At 43.7% G+C, this 13,245-nt stretch overlaps 1 protein-coding gene across 5 annotated transcripts in view; it reads right to left on the reverse strand.

Annotated features, from left to right (window-relative positions):
- Window positions 1-13,245, reverse strand: part of aplp2 (amyloid beta (A4) precursor-like protein 2) — a 60,024-nt gene that overhangs the window by 14,632 nt on the left and 32,147 nt on the right. For 4 of the 5 annotated variants that reach the window (XM_030406218.1, XM_030406213.1, XM_030406208.1 and 1 more), the window contains exons 4-11: window positions 8,978-9,090; window positions 6,599-6,813; window positions 6,135-6,337; window positions 5,524-5,691; window positions 3,096-3,229; window positions 1,904-1,978; window positions 1,404-1,562; window positions 238-366 (exon numbers count right to left, since the gene is read on the reverse strand). In XM_030406218.1, coding sequence (XP_030262078.1) covers window positions 238-366; window positions 1,404-1,562; window positions 1,904-1,978; window positions 3,096-3,229; window positions 5,524-5,691; window positions 6,135-6,337; window positions 6,599-6,813; window positions 8,978-9,090 — 1,196 coding nt within the window. The remainder of the gene's footprint in view (window positions 1-237; window positions 367-1,403; window positions 1,563-1,903; window positions 1,979-3,095; window positions 3,230-5,523; window positions 5,692-6,134; window positions 6,338-6,598; window positions 6,814-8,977; window positions 9,091-13,245) is intronic. The other variant, XM_030406225.1, reaches the window with a different exon arrangement.

A 13,245-nucleotide genomic window follows, 5' to 3' on the forward strand; every position in this document is an offset into this window, starting at 1 on the left:
GAATCTAAGTTGTAGTTGTTTATTTTGTGTTCTGGTGGAATCAACATGCAAATTTTCCATTTTTATTTCGACGTATGCTGAACTAAATCCCTCTTTTATCTCTGTTTGCACCTTTGTTCATGTCTACAAACGCAGCAATAAACTCAAAAAACAGAATCACGTCGGATTTGCGCGTTTATAAAGAGCATTTTTGTCACCAGCGTCAAACCAGGTTATCGTCAGGCTGAAGAAACTGACCTGTGACTTCATCTGAGCAGCCTTCTCAGGATCCACAGCCAGGACGTGCTGGTAGTGGCGGATGGTGTGCTGGCGGTCTTTGTTCTCGGCGCGGACGTACCGTCTCAGGGCCTGCAGGATGCGGTGGGGCTGCACAGGACGAAGAAGAGGAAGAAGAGGAGTGGTTAGGAGAGCTGTGTCAATGCTGACACTGTGATCGATCAGTGTTATGTAGTATTTCGTAAGTCGTATGTGAATGAAAGTGGCACAACAGCATTTCTTTCCCTGAAGTCGCAATTGATTGCACCTCTCGTCTCATTTTATAGTCATCTGGAAAGCGACGTTTATTGTCCTCATCCCCTTTCGCTTTTTTTTCATTAGGCTCAGATTTAATCAGATTCCGTTTTTATTTGATTTCAGATAATAAAATGATGAAAGGATGTGACCCTGCCTACTCAGTGGGGAGCCTCCTGTTAGACATTAGCACAGTTTGTTTGCTTCTAAAGATGAAAAATAACAAAAATTGATTCTCTTCTCCCCACCTTCTTATATCTGAGCGGCAGGATGACAAGAACGGCGTGTAACGCGAGGTGTAATTTATCCACTGCATATAACATGACATTAAATCTTCCGCAGGTCCTACGGAAATAGCATTACGCCAGAGATGATGCAATTACCAATTCTGGAAGGGTAACTGAAGCAGGATGAGAGATGACTGCTTCTCGAATCAGGCAACAGTCTTACATTTCATTTTAAAGCGAGTGCAAAACTGAAATAATGAATTATTTCCTCTTTTGGGAAACACTGGTGGTGAAAGAGACGACCAGCACTTTGATTCGGAGCGCCCAACTCTGTGCTGGCAAAAGGATCAAAAGGCTATTAGATAAGAGGAATTAAAACAAACACCATGCAGGGATTATAGCTGCAGGTTCAAATGTGATTGACTTTGTGCTCGCGGGGGATTTTCGGGGTGTGTGTTTTTCTGGTTGCGGTAATCCATTCTCCTCATGATGAAGTGCAGCGAAGTTGGCAGAGGGTCCTTTTGACAGAATATGAGATTTAGCCACCGGCCGTGAGAAGCGTCGCACAGAAATGTGTGTGTGTGCACGTCGACCGAGGGCGGGAAAAAAAAACTAGAAACAGATGGAGGGAGGTGAGGGTGAAAGAGGCTGGTGTGTGGGGTTCACCCTGGGGGGGTCCGCCTGCAGGGCAGCCAGGTAGTTCTCCAGGGCCAGACGGCGGCGGTCATTCAGCATGGCCTCCACCCGAGCCAGGTGAGTCTCCACCAGCTGCTGCTTCTCGCTGGCTGCCTCCTCCTCCAGGGACTCCACCATGGCTTGGAAGTGCTATAAACCAAAAATCATAAACATATATAAATACGTGCATGCTTTTAACGGTACTGCACAATAAAGCTCTTTCAACTTCTCCTAAAAAAAGAAAGGAAAGGCTCTCGGTTTCACTCATGCGCCTCTCAGGCTTGTCAAGGGAGTTGGGGACTCATTTAGAAGTCTCCCAATTCAGACAGTGCCCTAATTTAGACTTAGAGTGATAAAGATAGAGCAGCCAGGGAAAAGGGATCTTTAATGGCACGGGGAGTGAGGGACCCAGGGCCTGTAAGCCGTCATATCTCACCCAAACAAAGGGAGAAAAAGGGGAGGACTCCCAAGGGGACGGATCAGTGTCTTACCTGGATCAATGTCTGCCTCTCAGCCTTGGGCAGGTTCTTAGCCTGACGATCGGCCTCTTCCCACTCTTTTCTTACCTTGAGTGAGAGAAACGCACAGAGAGAGAAGCAAATGAAGCGCGAAATGCAAGGTGGTCCATCTGCACCCGTTCGGTCAGAGAGAGCCAGACAATAGCCAAAAGCAATTCGTGTAAAGGTGGATGAGGAGAGAAACAAAGCAGTCCATTGAACAAAGTTAAGAGACTCTTCAAGCACGACCTTGCTCTTTGTCATATTCCTGCATTCAGATTTAAAAAACCTTAACAACACTTCGAATAGCGAGCCGACCTGCACATTTTCAGGCCCTGAATTTCCTCCGGCGGCGGCGGCAGCAGCTCTCAGCTGCACACCAACAAGCTTAAGAGCTTATTTTCTAGACTTAAAAGTACAAACACATTAGACTTGTTCTGCTTCTGAAACGCTTCAACTTTCCCCCAATATTGTTCCAAAAATAATGGCAAAATGGGTCCCAAACTGCATTAGAATACATCAGAAAGACTGGAGCAAGTTGTTTTATTATCAGTCCTCACAGAAAACTTTGATTGCTTCTCGATGAGGAAAATCAACGAAGGACAAAAGCTTTCCCCTTAACGAGCGCCGTCTATGAAAAGAGGAACCGTTCTATTTAACTTTCTATCGCAACTTTTATCACCACACATAAATATGTGATAATAATAATGCTGCTTTTATTGTGTAGTTTTTGGATATGGTATATCTAGCTCTAAATATGGCTCATGCAGCGATCGAGGATCTGGTTGAATCACCGAAACTACCAAAAACCAAAAGACCAAAACCACATTTTGATGTTCGTAAATATGCTAGCTGGGTTATCGGTGTTATGCACCTATACGGAAATATAAAATAACAACACAAGGCTCACAATCTGAGAACCAAGACGTTAACTGCAGCACGTACATACTGCTTTCACAATAAAAGTCCTGTGTAACAAACTTTCTGCTTTGCTAAATTACCTATATTTATTTGTACTTTCATCTTTTGTTTGCATTATTTCCAGAGAAAGTTGTATATTATTAATTAAATAACTTCTGATCTGCTATGGTTATTTGTCATCCACAGGCGTGTTTTGGAGGAGGAGTGGTTCGAAGAGTCGGCAGTAGCTGGACCGCTCTCATCGTGTCTCGACCTGGTGACTCACCCTCTCCATGCGGTTGCGGTGCCTGATCTCCAGCTGCTCCTTGGCCCTCTGGAAGCGACTGTGCTCCTTGTCATCGGCCGGGGTCTCAAAGTAGATGTCAACATCATCGGTGGGCTGGGGAGTCGGAGGCATGGCTGCAGATTCAGAGACAGATGGTGAGTGGACGGGGCTGCAAACTGGCAGACAGACAGACAGACACGGAAACAGACAGACAGGCAAACTGGACACAAGTAGGCAGACAGACAACTGGGCAGAGAAAGAGAGAGTTGAAAGAGGAATGCAGATATAAGTCGGACACAGAAATCCTCACAGAAGCACTCTTCTCATTGGCGTTCTTCCACTCTCAGTAACTCTGATAAATTTAAGAGAATCTGACAGCATTTCCTTTTGAATTCCTTTCATCTTCCCATCGGCTTTCTGCTGACAGCTCGCATCTCCAACACTAATGGAAATATCTCTGCGTTTGACGGCTGGGTCGTCTGAGGCGAGGCCAGAGGGCTCCGTTCTGGGTTCCACGCTTTTTAACAGTCACGCAGGACTCATTCCGTGCAACGCTGTAAGTCGCAAAAAAACTATGACGCTCGGGGCACGCACACAGGAAGAGACCTCATCGTTTCACCTCAGCATCCAAAAACAGAAGGCGCGGGTTAATACGGATCATCCCTCCTCTGAACCTGACCGCTCCAAACAATCATTTTATTGCTATAATGCAAAAGAAAAAAAAAGAAAAAATCCAATTTGTCATGGCTATGAATTGTGTTTGAGCGGATGAAAAGTGAATCTTTGTAAGATGCAAAGTGAGTAAGTGCTTGCTGACGTGCTGGCGGGGGGTTCTAGTAAAAGTAAAGTGGCAGTGCTTTGTGAGCAGACAGACAGACAGACAGACAGACAGACAGACAGACAGACAACATGGCGGGAGTAAACACTGGCAGGCAAACACAGAAGAAAGAAAAGTGTAGAAAGTGTGTTTGAAGTGTCTGTGTCGTTGTTTTTTCCTGTCAGATTGCCAATAAAATGCATGAATTCAAAAATATGCTACTTTGACTCTTCTGCCAAATAATAACAGTAATAATAAAGTGTTAATAATCAGAATGTGCCTCGTCACTTAAGTACAGAGTAAAAGTAGCAAAAGTAAAAGATGTCGTGAAGTGAAAGTATAATTAGCAAGAAAATATAAATATTTAGGCAAAGTACAAAAAGTACATCACTGCTAAAGCACACTGAGATTTTTATCGCAAATGTATTTTGGTTTTAAATATCAGTTATCAGTCTCAAAACATATTGATCGATCCCTCGTCTTGAGTTTTTGTAGTCATACCATGTATTTTTTATGCATTACTTTGATTAAATAAACACATTTTTCTACAAAAAAACTTTTTTTTATTCAATAAAAGACGCCAAATTTCTCAAATGATCAACACTGTCCGAACATTAGCTGCTTTAAAAGTAATTGGCCTTCAAATATAGTGTAAATTTGGCAATTACGATTAAATCGATGACCTGATTTGGAAAAAAGCACCTTACAGTATGAATCTGAGCAGATATTCAATGTCAGCTTGCCACATTTGACAGTTAACGTTCAATTAATGTTTGATTATTAATAATCCTGGAATAAACAAACTGTTCTCTCCGGTACAGACATCTCTGTAGGTTCACACAGTGTCCAATATTTAGTTTATAAAACCTAATATAAGCTTGATTTACTTCTGTCTGAAAATGCTATTATTGAATAATTCAACCGCTCCGGTTTAGTAGAGCAATAACTAAAACTAATGAACCAGTGTGCGCCATAAATGAAAACATTAAGCTCCATTATGTAATCACAAATAGCCTGTATATTAGTGAAGAACTGGACGCTAAGTGACATTTCAATCGCTGATGCAGCGCTGAAACCATTCATTGCTTAATTTATTGTCAGGAAATTAATTAGCAAGTTTTTCATCAAGCTAAAAAAAAAAAAAAATACCAAACAATATCTGCTTCCACTGGTTTTAGATTTAAATCACTTTTAATTAAATATCTTTGGGCTCCGTGATAACCAGCAATCCGAACATTTGGACGAGGGAAACCGTGATGAATAATTTTTCAATATTTCGTTAATTAAGAATAATTGACACATAATAATGATGAAATTACTCATTAGCTGCAGCACTTGGTGTATCAGTGGAACAACGAAACAAAAGCGAGTGATGCCGAGTGAGTGGAGTGGCTGTGATTGTTTTGGCGGAGGTGGCATGCTATGAACAGCTGTGTTGATTTGATGAGTGACGGCTGAAGTCTGCAGAACAGGTGTTCCGTTTAAAAGCCAGCGACAGACTCGATTATCCGACGGTGTTTTTCAGCGGAGAGGTCTGCAGCAGAGACACACACACACACACACAGAGAGAGAGAGGTGTTTTCGAAGCGGCCTCCGTCAGGTGGGACTTACTCAGGCGCTTGCACACGGCCATGCAGTACTCCTCTGAGTCGAAATTGTTGCGGTTGCCGGCGCAGCCCCCGTATATGAAGCGCACACACTTCCTCTGGCTCACATCGAAGTGCCAGCGGGGCATGGAGGCCCGACAGGGGCCGGTCTCAGCCTCCAGGGTGCACACGGCTGCCAGGGGACAGCTTGTTAGATCATCCGGGCCACTAGGGGCAGCACTTGATTCCAACACTATCATCAAAACACTCCTAACTACTGCTACATCCACACATATGTTTACACAGCACAAGAAAAAACAACTGGAGCAACTCGTTTTCGTACAACATGAGCAGGAATTAGCAGCAGTTCAAATAAGGACGGATGGTTTGTCCTCGCACTGGTAATGCACAACAGTACATCACAGTGTCTGCTGCGAGCTGAGGAAAAAGAAGGATCTGCTGATGCATACACTCATCTAATTACAGTCTGGCTCGGATTTAGGCATATAGCCGATAGTTTAAAAGTTAAAAAGGCCTGATTATATTTAAGTGGCAGGCAAAGAGCCAATAAAGGAGTGAGAGGGAGCGATAGTAGGAGGACGGTACGTGATAATTTCAAAACATCTCGTTACAAACCTTTCACTTCCTGCAGGGTCTTGTCCTCGTCTTGGCTCTCGTCCATTTTGCTGCTCTCTCTCCTCTCGTCCTCGTCCTCCTTGTCTGCCTCCTCGTCCTCGTAGACGTAGTGGTACTCCTCCTCGTCCTCCTCCTCCTCCTCGTCTTCGCCCTCGTCCACGGGGTCCTCCTTCTGTGTGGGCTGCTCGTCGGCGGGCGTCTCGCTGAGGAGGGGGAGGGAGGCGGAGGTGATTGAGTGAAGGGGTGGAACGCCAGGCAGGAGAGTGATTTATCAAGGCAGAGCAGCTGCCATAGGTCAATGTCACAACACTTTAATTCATCCAGATGGCTGGTAATACCTGCCCTTCGCCAGAGAGCCAATATTACACCCGCAATATTTCAAAACACGTGCCACGATCATAACACAAACACACACAGCCACACACACACGGGGGAGTTTGCCCTCCTGCTTCACAGCCGCTCACCTGTTCTCCTCCTCGATTAGGTCGGCCTCGTCAATCTCCTCATCCTCCACCTCCTCCTCTTCGTCGTCGTCCTCCTGCGAGGGCAGGGAAGGCGGAGCGGACTCCCCGGCGCGCGAGGAGGGGCAGCACACGTACTCCGTGCCGTGGAACTTGTCGATGCCACAGGGCAGCAGCATGCCGTAGCTGTGCAGCACCATGGAGCTCTTGGCACAGGCCTGACAGGGAAGAGCAAGCGAGCAAGCGATGATATCGACTGCTGAATACGGCGCAGGGCTGCAGATTGATGACGCCGCTGAGCTTTTTAGGACCCCCACTACTTTAAAAGTATCAACTTTAGCTTTGACAAGGTGATATTTGTTTAACCTTTATCCATCATAAGGGAAGCTATGAGCGATGGTGCCCGTACCAGATGGAGGAGTGTGTGAGGAAACTGTGGAAGTTCAATGAATTCAGCGTCAAGATATTGTTGAAATGCTGCAATACAGCAGTTTGTTTTAGTTTTTTATACATATTTGAGACCAGAAATACCCTTTTTTCTTATCTATTTTTGCATTGCATTGCACAAAGACACGATCCACTGCAGTTTTTTTTAGTAAATAATGTCGTTGTGTCTTTCTAAATGCAACTGAAACAAAAAATATGGCTCAACTACAGAATGATATGATTTAAGGCACATTTTTACTTCCTGGGTTGATAATGTAGCTTTTATTCTTTGTCTGTACAAAAGTATTTTAGTGACATTTTAACCATTTTCATTCTTTGTGTTCGCTCAAAGTCATGCAGGGATTTCTATGCAAAGCAACATTCTTCATCCATTCAGGTGTATATTAGCTACATGGCCTTAGAGATGCTACCAGTTTTTTTTTATCAAGGGTTGGAAAAATTGTTAAAGTTTTGAGGAGGTCTTTAAAATATGGCAATTTTAAAATGATGGCATCTGACACTAAACACACGTCTGCACTTCATCAGCAAAACCACCTTTGAAATTGGAGTTTCCAGGCCCATAAATATCATCTCTTTTAATAATGATTGGGATCATGAAGTTTTTATTCCTCTTAATTTACAATGAAAATGGAAGATTTTGAGCCAGTGCTCAATTTATTTTATTGCAAAGTCTTCCATGTGTTCTTTGATTAAAAAAAAGAATCCACAGCGACAAATAATTCACACTAAAGAAACAGCATCCTACATGTTATAGAATACAGACAGTAGACATGTAGTTTGTTTAAGTGATGATTCTGTAAAATGAATTTTATTTGCATTAAAGCTGTTTTGAGATGTTTAAAGAGAAAAAACTTGGGATTTTGAAGCAATGAAGAGTATTCAGGTTATATTACATTTTGTTGTGATCTAATGCAGTTTGTGAAATAACAGTACAATTAAGTACATTTCAAAGTAATCTGACCCCACCTTGCTTTTATCTCATGACTTCTGGTAAAGCGCCACTCCCTTGCGGTTGCCTGACATAGTTTACAGATCTCTCCACCCAGACACAGTTGATTTAGAGGTAGTTCTCTCATCGCACGGACTAAAAATGATTAATGCGCCACCCCTCCAAAAAGTCATGTAGTCCTTTAACTGACGGGCTATTTTTCAACAATGCCGTGCTTCATAAAGCAGCTCGGAGGTACTGAGTACGACTTCAGTCTAACTGATGGCTGCTGAGAAACTCCACCGGAGCAGTGGAGGATTAGCTGCCCTGCTTAAGAGCATCTCAGCGGCAGTGGGCGAGGGAGCTCAGATTGTTTTTGAGTCATTTTTTCTCACCCAGATTTTCCCCACTGGTAAGATTTATTACTGCTCGGCTGTGACAAATTTGTTATCGACTGCAGGTCGTTGGCGCCTCTGGATGTCACACTATCTGCAGGCTGCGAGGCTGAGCAGATGATACTCAGGTGAAGGTATTTGTAATACATGTCGGGGGGGGGGGGAAGAGTAAAGAGTCAGGAAGCACGAGGCGAGGACAGACAGCAGCTGATGGGCTCGCTGAGCTTCTGCTTGTACTGTCGTGGTCAGAGTGGCCCCTGAGGGCCGGCTCTGGAGCTGCCCAGGGGGGATTATCTGCATTACAGCCACAACACTAATCTGATTAGCAGCTGAAATGTGAGGGCTCCTAGTCAGCCTGTGATCAGAGGGCCTCAGAGACTCACAGAGACATGTGGAAAGGTATTAGAGAGGGGAAAGGAAAGATTGGAAAGTAATGAAACTGTGACCAGCCTGACAGGGAGAAGGGACTTAAAATTAGTTTAGTTTAATTTTCGAGGAGTTAAGTTGTTGCTCAACTCTTCCTCTTCCCACAGGACCTTTCTTTTCCATCGCTCTGCTATCACTCAGATACAGCCTCCCACACTGTTTCCGGTGAGGCAGTTCCTTCCTTACCTCTTTGGCGACGCCGTGCCACTGCTGATGGCTGACGCACATGTCCATACGCTCCTTGTGGAAGAACTTGCACTTCTCTGGAACCAGGAGCACGTCACTCACGAACTCGCCCACTGTAACAGCAAATCACACGGCCCAGTACGCCTGTTAGTCATCCGGCCAATGTGTCCAAAAAACAAAATCACTTCCTCGCCTGGACACTGCCAGGATTAGAAACAATAAATCGCCCAGCGGGACTAAAAAAAGGAATAACAGATGAGAGGAATGAACAAATGGAGTGATTTAATAATTCATAGCTGTCTGGCCCTTTACATTTCATTACAGATAGGACATTTGACACTTGAGCATCTGTCCGTGCACCTGAAGCCGAGAGGGATTCATCGCTCCTCTATGGCTGCATCTGTATCTGCATCTGGCAATCGAAATGGAAGTGGAGAAAATCAGGTTTCACACTGTGACTCTTTGAAGACTCTTCCTGTGAGTCAATGATACCATTTGCTTGATGAGCTCAATGCGGGAGATGTTTTATTCATAAAAACAGAAAGCAGATCTAGAGGAAATAAAAGACGTGAAAGACATCTTGCGAGTTCCTTAGAATAGCTCCAGGTTGGAAACCATGTGCGAGCCAGCATATGGCGCAGGGGTCACAAGAAAGATTAAAAAGGACGGCGGCTGCTGATAGGCTGGCAGCGTGACGAGGCGCTCAGGTAGAAAACACTGCCATCAGAAACAGATGGAGAGCCAGGCGGAGAGAAAGAAAAGGAGGCAGGCCAGGGAGGCATGAATAGAAGGTTTAGGGCAAAGTCCAGATCAGAGTGGCTGAGGAATGGGCGGACTGAAAACACACAAATGAGAGTCTAGAGGTCTCACAACGAGAGCTGGGAGCTGTCGTATAACCGCTCATTTAGTGGTCCGCCGCGACCTCGGCCTGAGGCAGCGCTGCTGGAGCGCCAGGCGAGGCAGCCAGGCAGGCAGACAGAGGGTGAAAAAGCAGTGTTTTGGAAAATGAGAGGGTAGGATAGGAAGAGGAGAGAGCTGGAAATAGCAGAGGGCTCGGCAGCTGCTTCTCATCTCCGCCCAGGAGGTACAGTAACACCCCGTCACACAACCCCCACCGTAACCCCGCAGACCCTCGTTCCCCCGGCTCCTCTGCCGCGCGCCCACCACAGGTCAAGCGCCGCTCTTGGAAATAGTTTGAGCTCAGGCTGCAACGTACAATTATTTTTTAGTATTAACAACAAATAATCTCTGTCAGAAATGCTCGTCACAATTTGCCAGAGAGCCCAAAGTGAAGTCTTCAAATGGCTTCTTCTGTGCAACCAACGTTACAAAACACACAGATTCTGAATTTGCTGTCATAAATGAAAAAGTAAAATGAGAAATTTCGCATTTTTAAGAAGCTGGAACCAGGAAAAATGGGGACTACTTCTCTTTCAACTACTCGATTATTTGAGTACTCGTTGCAGCTCCAGTTGAAATCAAATCAAATAGAATATATTTAGATTTTAGACTGAAACAAGAATTTAGAAAATCGTGTTTTGTAAAGATTAAAACACGCACTTCATACGTCCTCTACTTCTTCTCCTTCCCCACATTTCAGAGGGTGATATTGTAATTTTCATGCTGCTAATTTGACAGCCGCACTTGCTTTTGCGGATTAAAATTCTGAGAAATGTTTAAGATGTGATCAGTTTATAAAACACGATGCCCTCAACTAATGTTACAACGAGCTCCGTCTCGACTCGCTGTGACACTTAAAACAGAAGGAATCGTCCAATCCAGCAGAATAATATACTGTTAAATAACGGTGTGAAAGAGGCCATTCTGCACGAGTGCTCAGACTTTTTTATATTTCAGTGGATTCAGCTGAAAATACGCGTGCATTGTACTTTAATTCACCTTGTTGACTGCTGTCGGCCCTTCTACAAATAAGATGACATTCACCACCGGCGCTGGCTGATGTTTATTTTTTGTGTCACATCAATTTTGCACAGGCACATTCATGAGCTACTGGCCCGTGACATCCCTGCCATCAGCTTGTCAGGCTATTTGAGTGCTGAATTATTATTATTTTTTTGTTATCATTGAGTAGGTTCGATGTTCAACAAGCTATAAAAGCCTTTGGAGTAGTTTTCACGTGAAAGAAGGTTTCATTACGGGTTGTTCCGTATTTCAATTTGTGCTCTTTCAAAGAAAGCAGAACGAAGGGTTGAATAACTTTCAGTTTTCTTTTATAATGTGGATTTATTTTTTGCCTGGCACAAAAGTGGGAATAAATAACAATAAACTGAATTAACGGCAACAAAAACCTTCAGTGTTGGCATCACTACCAGCCCACAATTTCCCAATCGGGACATCCTTTGTCAGCGTTATTGCCGTATTGCTACTTTTGCTTCAGTTTAAGGCTCTGAATTCATCTTTGACGGCTCTCTGTGTCTAACTTCTCCGTCTCTTGATTCCCGTTAACCCTCCGCTCCGTATCCTAACGCTGGATGCTAAGTGAGATTCTTCTCACACTCACAGGTCGCTCTGGTTGTGAGGTGGAGTGGGTTTCCAGCGTGCAGTCACACTGCAGTGGGTGATGGATGGCGGTGTTTGGAGAGCAGCTGCGCTTCGCGAGCACTCCTGCTCTGTGTGTTACTATCCGTCTGTACGAGAGCACACACTCCTCTTTTCTCAGTGACCTACTCTCCACCTACTCTATTCACCCGCCTTTGCTTTAACCTCCGCCTATCAGACACCCTTGCTAACACTCTCCAGCGCCCGGACTGGATGCACTGCAGCCATCCAGGGAGTGTGAAGGAAAGAATAAACCCAACGCACCACTGATACCTTAAGCACCGAGAGGCGGTGAATTCAATTAAGCGCCAAGCAAGATCTGCGTGTCGACAACACCGCTATTGTGTTTCAAGGACTTTCCAAAGGAGGACTGCTGTAATTAAATTTATTGCGATCAGTGTGAGAATATAAAAAAACACAAATAAGTTGTTCAGCGTGCTTAACGATTAAATCTCTTTAATTTATTTAACCACTTACCTATGAGACATTCAGTATTATGTGTTCCTCAGCTGTAATCATTCATAAGGTTTATGAATATTTAGGTTGAAAAACATCTAAAATCTAACAGCATTATGAAACATTATTTCAATAAGTTGAATATAGTTGTTGTCTAGGGTTAGTTCTCGACTTCTTGGCAGTGTTTACAACATGAACAGTGCCATTAAAGTGGAAAAAAAAAATGTGATTTGCCAACATAAAAGGATTATATGGAACAGATGTCACTAAAACCAGGAGGGAGCTGGAGGCTGGTGTTACATAATCAAATTTGTATTTAACTCCTGGGTTCAACATGGCGCCCATGCAAAGAACTTTTCTCAGTGCTTCTCTCGGGGATTAATAAAGTTATCTATCTATTTATCTATAGAATAACTACAGGCAACACCTGAGCCTTAAAACCAATGCTTGACTACCTACACAAGCTTTATCCTTAACTAACCTTTCATATTTGTTAAAGCTGCTACAAGGAACTTTTATTTTTTAGAGGGCCGATGTCGACAAAAACAGTCTTCAACATCTTGATCTGGTGAGTTTTTTGTTATAAAAGCGAGTGAAAGAAAGTTATAAAGCATTTTGATTATTATTTTTTTTAAACACAGCTGTTAAGAGATAAGGTAATGTATTTGTGTATGTAAGAATAATAACCATAACTTTGTTTAAGTGCCGTATCTTACCACCAAATTACAGACCGGCTTCTTTGCTCGGGCTTCCGGATTAATCAATTCATCCTCGGCCATCCACCGTAAATTAACAGTTTTAATTGTGTGACTTATAATTTTATGACCCAGATAAGAATAATTGTAATAATCTTCTCCCTGCTGGTCTTGTTTGCTTATGCAAGTCATAAAAAAGGCAGCAGTATAAAACTGAGACAATTTCATAACTCTAAAAAGTCCCTTGTATTCTTCGGATGCGTCACATAAACGTATAATTGCTCCGAGTCATTTCTAAACATTTCCAGAGTTCAAAGCGGTGCAAAGAGCCCGAGGTGTGGTGTTCTGAGTGTGTGTCCATTATCAGCTTATTCATAATCACAAGACTGAGCCCCTGCGATGATATCGGGATTTGTCATTGTGCGCCCTGCCCTTCGCTATATCAACATCCTTAGTCAACAGGAAAGGCAGAGTACTTTTGTCAGTGTTGCTAATTAAATTCTCCACCAAAACACGGCCTTAAAACAATCAAAGGTCAAAATCTGAGATAAGAAAGAG

The sequence above is a fragment of the Sparus aurata genome, chromosome 2, assembly GCF_900880675.1.
Source record: "Sparus aurata chromosome 2, fSpaAur1.1, whole genome shotgun sequence".
Lineage (NCBI taxonomy): Eukaryota > Metazoa > Chordata > Actinopteri > Spariformes > Sparidae > Sparus > Sparus aurata.